Below are 9,010 nucleotides of genomic sequence, written 5' to 3' on the forward strand. Positions count from 1 at the left end.
AAGTTCTTATCGATACTTTTAAGATTTTTAATACGTGTTACGATTCATTCTAATATGTACTCGTTTAACTGATGAAGCACAACATCGTGTAGGAATCATATAGAATTGTCGACTTTCATATACTCTATCTTATGTTACACTCAGAATCATTAACATATTTTCATTATTCACTACTACCTTTCATTTCACATCTAATTTCGTGTACATTTTAATTATAACAGTATATATTCATTATTCTATCATCATTCGATTTATTCTTAATACAAACTTAGAAAACTATATATGAATTAATATATCTGTATACATTGTATTATGTTCATGTGCGTGTACATCATTCATAATTTATCACAATCATACTATAATAACATGTTGCAAATCCTTGATAGAATATACAATGGCATATAAACAATTGGGGTATCATTTTTTGTGATAATGGCATACAATAAAAAAAGGTAATACATATATTTCTTCGTCGTCGTACTTAAATATATAACCCTTTAAAATAGAATATAACGTATAATTCCAATCTATTTAAATTTTCTGATGCGATCGATTTGATTGAGCTATGCATATATTTATTAGTTCTCCTAATCGAGAAACATATTTTCTAGTTGAAAAAGTTTATGAAAATTTTAGATCCACATATACTTATATAAGTATACAAGTGCATATTTGCTCTACTCCAAGTATCATGTGAATAAGCATAATGTACACACACACTATGCAAATTTCTAATCGTAGTTAAAAATGTTGCCATAAGTATCTACGTCAAACAGTTGGTCAACTACATTTGACTACATTGAATTTTGAAATTTCTTCACGTATTTTAGTAACGAAGATGTCGCTGATGTCGAATACAATACATAAATACGTGAACGTGACAATACTACAATGGTGAATTTCAATGGTATTAGCGATGACTGTTGGTTCAATACGACTGAATACGACCACGATCATATAACATATAACAACACGATCGAATGCGAGTAGTGTGAACATTTTATGTCAACAAAAGCTGGGTCGTGACTGGAGGGGTTCATGATTATTTATTAAAATGAACGAGCACTAATAATGGGAGACTTATTCGATATTGCAAATTTAATTACCGCTGTCGGTGTGGATAGAATTAAAATTAAGCCGGAACCTGGAGTTCCAGAGAAATCATCAAATGAAATACTAACCGAGTTATTTAGTACGTTTGATGCTGAAGAAGAAGTAGTATCGTCAGAGAACACTGATCAACAAGTTCCAAATGCCAACATCAAAGTTGAAAAGCCAAAGAAATCGCAGGTTAAAAAGAAGAAGGCGAAAAAGAAACACAAGCACAAGGATAAAAAACATAAGAAAAAGTCGAAATACAATTCTTCCGACAGTAATAGCGATCCAGAAAACAATAGTAAGCTATCATCAATTGTAAATTTATTTTTATTTAATTTGAATGTAAATAAAAGGCAGCTATCCTTCATATATTTTACCATATAGATGCTTATTATTCTTTATTATATACTAGACAATTAGAATTCATTAGGATCACCTTCTGTTGTCAATAGCTTTTTGTGAATGTTCTTTTCATTAAACAGTCAGATATAATAGTACCTTCTCAACGAATAGGTATAAAAAAGAAGAGGAAGCATAAAAAGAAAACAAAACGGAAACATGAAAATAATTCGAGTAAATCGTCGGATTCTGACGAGCCCAAAGCTAAGGTATCCAAACTTGGCAGTTCCTGTAACAATGCAAAAGGAAAAGGTCATTACAACGACAATGGATCAGAGATAGTGAAAAAGGGTCTGGTTGCTGGTACAAATATCGAGGAAATGGTAACGATTAAAAAGGAATCCGAAGTGGTAAATGCTTGCGAGAACAGTCCTGGAAGTCCTAAACTCCCACCAATTTCAAGGAAAATTCAGGAAGAAACAGAGGAGCAGCTGATACCTAAAATGCTTGGTTCGTATAGTTTAACGAATCCTTGATATTTCTTTATTAAAAGAGGTAACATTGGCAACCATTAAAAAGACATTGGCAGACATTGTTATTGTATCGTGTCTTTTTTATCTACAGAGAAGCCGAAACAATCGATGCAAGGAAGAATCTTAATTAAAGATCTAAAGAATAGCACAGTTTATAATGATACAGTAAAGGAGATAGAAAATAAAGTAAAGGAAAAAGCAGCACGAATGGAAGACGGAGAACTATCCGATAGTAGTACAGACAATAGAACTCCAACTTTAAGTCCCAGTCCGGTACGAAGTAATTCGATAAGGTCACCAACGTTAAGTCCCAGTTTAGAAAAGATCGAGGATAGATTGTTAAATTCAGCAAAAGCAGGGATAACTGCGAGGAATGACTTAAGATTGATTTTGAGGGAAAAAGAAAAGAAAAGACTCGAGAATATGGATAAAAGATCGGACGATATAGAAAAGTCAAAGTTGTACATGGATAGCGAATATAAAGAGAAGGAGTACAGTTACAATCATAAAACAACAATAAATAAAGAGAGTAAACGTAGTCACAGTTCTCGCTCGCACGAGAAGAGACGGTCCGAGTCTCGATCACGCACAAGTTTCCATAGAAGTAGAAGCAGAGGAAGAGATAAACGAAGAGACAAAAGCAGAGACAGACGTGCAAAAAGTCGAAGTAACGACAGACGAGAGTCTATTAAAGCTAGAGAAAAACGAAAGCACAGAAGCCGTAGCGATGAAAGAAGCAGAGATAAATACTCGCGAGGAAGAAGTAGGAGCAGAGAACGAAAGTTAGTAGTTAGGAGTACCATATTTTTATTTTCGCAGAAATATATAACAGAAATAGAAATAGAAACATATGAGACAGCAATATGTATTTTATATGTTAATACGTGTACATACATATTTACGTATATTTATACATTTTCAAGGGAGAGGATAGAAATCGACAAGAAGAAATTATTAGAGATCGCAAGGAGAAATGCAATAAACATGATTAAACAAGGAACATTACCATTAGCGCAACAGGATAAGGCTATCGCGGCGATACAAGCTGGTGGAAAAACAGTAGACGAACTCACAGGTAAATTACTTCTGTATTTCGGTAGGAACATAATAGAAACTTTTGTAACAGTTCTCGACAAAACATGGGCTTTTTTATTTTAGATTTTTGCAAATCATTATCAAAATCTGAAGCATTAGGTGAACTTTCTAGCATTTCTTCGGAAGAGGATGGCAGCGATACAGAGAAAGGTTTTCACCATCCTTTCCTGCTTAAGGGACGACCCAATTCTATTATTATGAATATTCGGGTATAAATAATTTGAAATATTCTATGCATCTTTTCTTTATTACTGGCATGTAAGTATTTATTTACTATTTTAATGTACTTATTTTCGTTTCGTTACTTCAGGATGCAAAGCAGTTACCAACGAAAACGTTTCAAGAGAAAACGGTAGAGTCGTCAAATCAGTTACGTTTACAATTTCCTGTATCGAGTGGACAACATCACAGAAAAACTGGTAAAATTTCCGTTACAGGTAAAAATATATATATATATGTGTATATGTATACACAATTTTACGTTTTGTAGAAAATGAATGGGTACCGATTACTTCGAAAAAACCGGAACCGAAGAAACAATTTGTACCAGCCACTGTTCCAAGTAAACCTCCAGCTGTAATGCCCATACCCACGCCACCAGTACATCCAGTCCAGTCAACAGTTTTTTCTCAACCAGTCCCTACAGAAGTATGGCATGGAAAGAACAATTTTGGAAAATATATTTTAACATATTATTATGGTTATTATTATTATTATTACGATAAGCATTATATTTACAGCCAATAGATATCGGTTCAATAGTGTCTCAAAGGTTAGCGGCAATGAGAAAATTACGGGAAAATCCAAATGACATATGTGCTCAAAATGAAATGTATCGTGCACAAAATGAGGTAATATATGATCTGATATATACATACATATAAAGTGTAACGTCAATAGTGCGCGCGCATAGGTAGACGTAGGTAGACCTTACACGTAGATTTATTGTATTACAGATGAGAACATGGGCTGAAAGTAAACAAATGCCAGGCCAATTTACAGGCAGTACTGGAGCCAAAGTGCTCTCTCCCGCAGAACTTACATCAGGTTACCAAGCCTGGGCTCGTAAGGTAACAGTATTATTTGCAGTTTAATCATGTTTCATCGTTTGTCACTCCATATTTTGTTTTATCACTGAAAGTTTTGATCTTGATCTAACAAGATATTTACATGTCAGATCGCAAAATTACATCTGAAATGTAGATCTACGTATGTACATATTTACAGGTTGACACACGTGTTTCGTATACATCACAATTTTAGTTTTATCGTCTTTTCTTTCTCTGTTTCTGTTTTTCTTTGTTATCTTTCTTAACAATACATTGACCGATACTGATATGCCTGTAACAAGTTTTCAGGTACAGTTTCCATTAAGATCAACTTGCAGTTGATCCGATAGAAACTGTAACGTAGGCACAGACTATTTCTTGGATAGAGGTAGATTCTGTGCCTGCAAGGACACAAGAGCACCGTTATTTTAAATATCAGTTACTTTCTATACTATAAATAGTTGCAACTTGTAATTCACGAAATATATTGTACAATTGTAGAAAGATATAACACTGTGAGTTTTCAGCACAAAGCTGAAACACAGTAATTATTCATTATACAAAGTAATTTTCGATAATGTGCTCTTGTGAGATTATTGCTAATTATCATCAGCTTCCTATCATAGGACTTCATCGGGTGTTACTGAATCTTTCTGTCATAAAGCTGGGATATTTAGCATTAGTCTGCATCCACCTGAGGGTTTGTTACAGGCACGTAGCTACATCAGAGAAGAAACAACTTCAGCGGCGTGATGACAAATTTATAATTTATTTGGTAAGTATCCTCACCTAGATAGTATTAGAGTTTTATACAGTCGATTATTATTACTACATTGTAATATCATGATTGGGCAAAGATTATTATTTTACTACTTTTTGTTACGTATTGCTGTCATTTTTCTATATTAATTTGATCGATTCCGCAACATTCGTTGTCCTAATCTAAATACCTATTTAGGATCAATTAGTATCGGCACAACCTGTTTCGGGTGGGATGGGTATGGCTTTACTGCAGAAGATGGGTTGGCGACCAGGGGAGGGTTTGGGAAAAAATAAAGAAGGCACTCTTGAGCCGTTGCAGCTTGAAGTCAAATTGGATAAAAGGGGGCTTGTCTCGGAACAAGACATTGGCCAAAAAATAGGAAAAACTACGAAACCGTTGGTACCCGCCATTAAAACATTGGAAGGTATGCATAGAATAGAGATGAAACTTTTTTTGCCCATTGTAATGTTATTCATCTATGTACATATATTATACTAACGAATTATTATACGCTAACGAATATACCATATATATTCCAGGGAAACATCCAGTATCGCTTTTAGGCGAATATTGTTCGAAACGAAAACTTGGTGCTCCAGTATATGAACTGTGTTTCGAATGTGGACCAGATCACAGAAAAAATTTTCTTTTTAAAGTATAACAGTTCATAGCTTGGTTTATGTTTTTGCTTTTACATCATAAAATGTCTGCATGCACATCATTTATGTTTAATATTATCTTTCAGGTTAAAGTAAACGGAATTGAATATAAACCGAGCGTAGCAAGTCCTAATAAAAAACAAGCAAAGGCAGAAGCAGCACAGATTTGTTTGCAAACTTTAGGGTTGTTACCTGAACCTAATCCTGTACCTGCTTCAGAAGCTTGAAGTTATATTATCACGACCTTATTAGTTACAGTACATTGATTACTGTACAGGCATCCTGATGTGTAACGACACATAACACGCTTCAGACTCTGTATACCTTGGTTTATACACATATAGAGATATGTATGCAAATCGTGTTATGCACGTATTACAATAGAGTTGAAATGAAACAATATGTACAGTTTTAAGATGAAGCTGTATAAGTCGGATACGACCAAGTAACGAATAAATCATACCACCACAAAGTTCAGGACAAATTCTACTACTTATTGTCATTTGAGGTATTGAAAACTTTGAAAAAGGTGTTTCAAAAGAAGATGTTACACGAGCAGGTACTATGGATAGGCTTATCAACTTAAGAATGTAATCGATACTTTTTAACGACCTTATGTACATAAATAATTTATAAGTTCCGCATCGCGATGCATTTCATTTTTACTCGAAAAATAAAGATTACATACATATAGTATTTATACTCTTTTTCATTGTTATACACATTGGTATTTAGTTGTAACTCGAGAATAATAACAAGAACACATTTCATTTGATGGGGTCATGCGCGCCATAGATGTGCCTAAGTACTTGCGGCATGTCACGCATATACGCGCACGTAACGCAACACACGCATACATATGTATGTGTCAGCTGTTTACACTTGTTTATTAGGTTAGGTTAGGTTATTTTCGAAAGAGGTATAGAAAGAGTGTCCGGTAAAATTTAGTTTCACTGCAATGATAACGTATGATTCGTGTAGAAACAATTTTCCAGATACAACATCATGAATTCCACGGATCTAATAAATAATTTAAGGAAAAGATTGTACACAAATGTCGAAATAATCGCAAGTGGCAACATTTAATTACCATGCTATTTACATGCCGTTGACAAGCCGGTTATTTAATTTCTACTACGTTATATACGTATAATGGACGATGTAGAAACTCCAATTTTTTACGACGACGAGGGTGATTTTATTGAACACGACTATCTACAAGATACAGATTATGAATACGAATACGAGGAAAATACCGAAAAGGAAACACTGCTGGAACTATACCAATATTGTCTTGGTCCCACTGTTTACGATACAGCATCATATATATTACCTTTATTCATTTCCATGATTTTATTTCGATTATGTGCCCGTTCTCGTAAGATACAATTTTCTATACAGTATGTAATCGTATAAACGAAATATAAGATGAAATTATTTTTCAACTCTTCTTTTCATTGTTGCAGAATACATAACGCATGAAACTTTTCATGTATTGTCAGTGTTGATTGGCATGTACAACATTTATCACTATGTAACAGAATGTTTATATATATTATTAGTACTTAGTATATTTTCATACATCACCTTACGTGTACCTAACAAATACTGTAAAAGTTTAGGAATATTCCTACCACCCCTTTTCATTATTGTATATTGGTAAGTCAACAAACCGCATAAATAACTCTCCTTGAAAAAATAAAAGCAGCTTAATTGTATTTGTATTTTCAATTTCCAGCGAATTTTCTATGCCTCCGATAGTTTGGCATAAAATACGTAGTGTTGTAATGACCATGGCAATGAAAACTATTAGCATAGCAGTAGACAAAATTAATTCAAACGATTTACCCGATATTTATAGTTACATGGGATACACTTTCTGCGGTGTCACATGTGTATTCGGTCCATGGATATCATTCAAGGATTATGTTTCGATAAGGCACATGCATCATCAGGTATTGAATATTTTTTTTCTTCTAGAGGAACAGATTTCTCTTTCATAAACTCTTTTATAATCTGTGAGAATACATAACAATGCATAACACGTTTTTTAATTGTAGGATAAATGGTGGATGTTGTATGCGGCTCAATTTATGTTTTTATCCTTTTTGTTTTTAACTATGTCAAACTGTTGGACCCAATGGATAGTAACGGACAGCTCTTGGAAGTAAGTAGAAACAACGAGACAGAGAAATCTTTTGTATTTCAAACTATAATGGATGCCAAATTTATTATTATTTCAGGTGGCTATTAGCTTATAGAGACGCCCTGTCTTTTCGAACGTCTCATTACTTTATTTCGTACGTAGCATCCACAGTATTATTAATAGGAGGATTTCCATATTCTCTAGCTACTCTGGTAAAACCATTGAAAGTAGAATTCCCACGGTCGCTCGTACAAGTAGTTATTTGTTGGAATGTACCCATGCATTTCTGGTTGAAGACATGTATGTAATCGTATCTGATGTTCTTGAAGCACACTTACACATTTTTGTCCATACAATTTAACAGATTTCGAATAATAAACTGTTGATATTAATTTTTAGATATATTTCGTCCCAGTATTAGATACTTAGGAAAGTTCGGAGCTGTAACCGTGACGTATTTAACAAGCGCTCTTCTACACGGATTAAATTTCCAATTGGCAGCGGTTTTACTTAGTCTTGGATTTTACACGTATGTAGAATTCCAGCTAAGATCTATGCTTGCAAATATTTTTGACGCGTGCATAGCGTCCAAGCAATGTGCTAAAAGTAAATGTACACATACCTGTAACAGTCAGAATTCCTGGTGGGTCTTTCTAACAAACTTTATGTTTTCTGGGCTATCGGTTTTCCATTTAGCATATTTAGGTCTTATGTTTGATACATCCGAATTACAAGAAACAGGGTATAGTTACATGCATACTATTGAAAAATGGTCTCAACTTGGATTTGCTAGCCATTGGGTAATTTTTGCTACATACTTTGTATACTTTTTAATTAGGTAATACGATACACTAAACTGTATTTAGAATCTCTATATCTTAATATTATAATATTTCAAGTCATTCAAGTAACTTATTATGTTATACATATATCATGCTTCGGATTTAAAATTTTTCTACGAAACAATTCAAACTTTTGTTACATTTTTATAACGCTTGTAATTAATAGATCATGATAAAGGTAGAAGAAAAAGGGGTGTACGCGTGCGTGCGTGTGCGCGCGCGCGTGTAGAATTCTGAAAGTAAGTAAAATACATAGTTTTTATTAGATGTATAACACAATATAAGGTATATTTGCATTTGCATGTGTGTAAAAAACATACATATTATAATCGATTTATTATTTAATTGCTATAAGAAGTCTTATGTATTGTAGTTGTTAAATAATACTTCATCAATATTTTATAAATAATATTAAACTGTATTTTGCTAAATTTTAATATAATCATAACAACGAATAAAGTTATTTTTTCAATCAAAATCAATGCA

At 33.4% G+C, this 9,010-nt stretch overlaps 2 protein-coding genes across 6 annotated transcripts; both read left to right on the plus strand.

The window, feature by feature from the left end:
• Positions 1–825: 825 nt before the first annotated feature.
• On the plus strand, positions 826–6,232 carry LOC143362285 (uncharacterized). 5 transcript variants are annotated; one of them, XM_076802303.1, is made up of 12 exons: positions 827–1,396; positions 1,612–1,947; positions 2,062–2,752; positions 2,894–3,045; positions 3,129–3,274; positions 3,376–3,484; positions 3,556–3,713; positions 3,806–3,916; positions 4,022–4,135; positions 5,073–5,301; positions 5,417–5,532; positions 5,623–6,232. In XM_076802303.1, the coding sequence occupies exons 1-12, from the start codon at positions 1,072–1,074 to the stop codon at positions 5,761–5,763; spliced, it is 2,628 nt and encodes an 875-aa protein (XP_076658418.1). In that variant the 5' UTR covers positions 827–1,071; the 3' UTR covers positions 5,764–6,232. The 5 variants fall into 5 exon arrangements, 4 of the variants coding, with proteins under 4 accessions (XP_076658420.1, XP_076658421.1, XP_076658419.1 ...); XR_013083621.1 differs by lacking the exons at positions 5,417–5,532; positions 5,623–6,232 and adding an exon at positions 4,741–4,889 and having other exon boundaries at positions 826–1,396; positions 5,073–5,157; XM_076802305.1 differs by lacking the exons at positions 5,417–5,532; positions 5,623–6,232 and adding an exon at positions 4,826–4,889 and having other exon boundaries at positions 826–1,396; positions 5,073–5,210.
• Positions 6,233–6,440: 208 nt separating this feature from the next.
• On the plus strand, positions 6,441–8,869 carry Por (Protein-serine O-palmitoleoyltransferase por). Its single transcript, XM_076802323.1, has 6 exons — positions 6,441–6,914; positions 7,003–7,195; positions 7,275–7,491; positions 7,597–7,703; positions 7,780–7,982; positions 8,082–8,869. The coding sequence occupies exons 1-6, from the start codon at positions 6,689–6,691 to the stop codon at positions 8,522–8,524; spliced, it is 1,389 nt and encodes a 462-aa protein (XP_076658438.1). The 5' UTR covers positions 6,441–6,688; the 3' UTR covers positions 8,525–8,869.
• The last annotated feature ends 141 nt before the right edge of the window (positions 8,870–9,010 follow it).

Source organism: Halictus rubicundus, chromosome 16, assembly GCF_050948215.1.
Source record: "Halictus rubicundus isolate RS-2024b chromosome 16, iyHalRubi1_principal, whole genome shotgun sequence".
Classification (NCBI taxonomy): domain Eukaryota; kingdom Metazoa; phylum Arthropoda; class Insecta; order Hymenoptera; family Halictidae; genus Halictus; species Halictus rubicundus.

Excerpts from the sequence above, each read along its gene's own strand:
- LOC143362285 (XM_076802303.1), top strand. The coding sequence starts at position 1,072 with ATGGGAGACTTATTCGATATTGCAAATTTAATTACCGCTGTCGGTGTG. Across the intron at positions 4,136-5,072 it reads ACCAAGCCTGGGCTCGTAAG|GATCAATTAGTATCGGCACA; the intron begins GTAACAGTATTA and ends ATACCTATTTAG. Across the intron at positions 5,533-5,622 it reads GAAAAAATTTTCTTTTTAAA|GTTAAAGTAAACGGAATTGA; the intron begins GTATAACAGTTC and ends ATTATCTTTCAG.
- Por (XM_076802323.1), top strand. The coding sequence starts at position 6,689 with ATGGACGATGTAGAAACTCCAATTTTTTACGACGACGAGGGTGATTTT. Across the intron at positions 7,196-7,274 it reads CTTTTCATTATTGTATATTG|CGAATTTTCTATGCCTCCGA; the intron begins GTAAGTCAACAA and ends TTCAATTTCCAG. Across the intron at positions 7,983-8,081 it reads GCATTTCTGGTTGAAGACAT|ATATATTTCGTCCCAGTATT; the intron begins GTATGTAATCGT and ends ATTAATTTTTAG.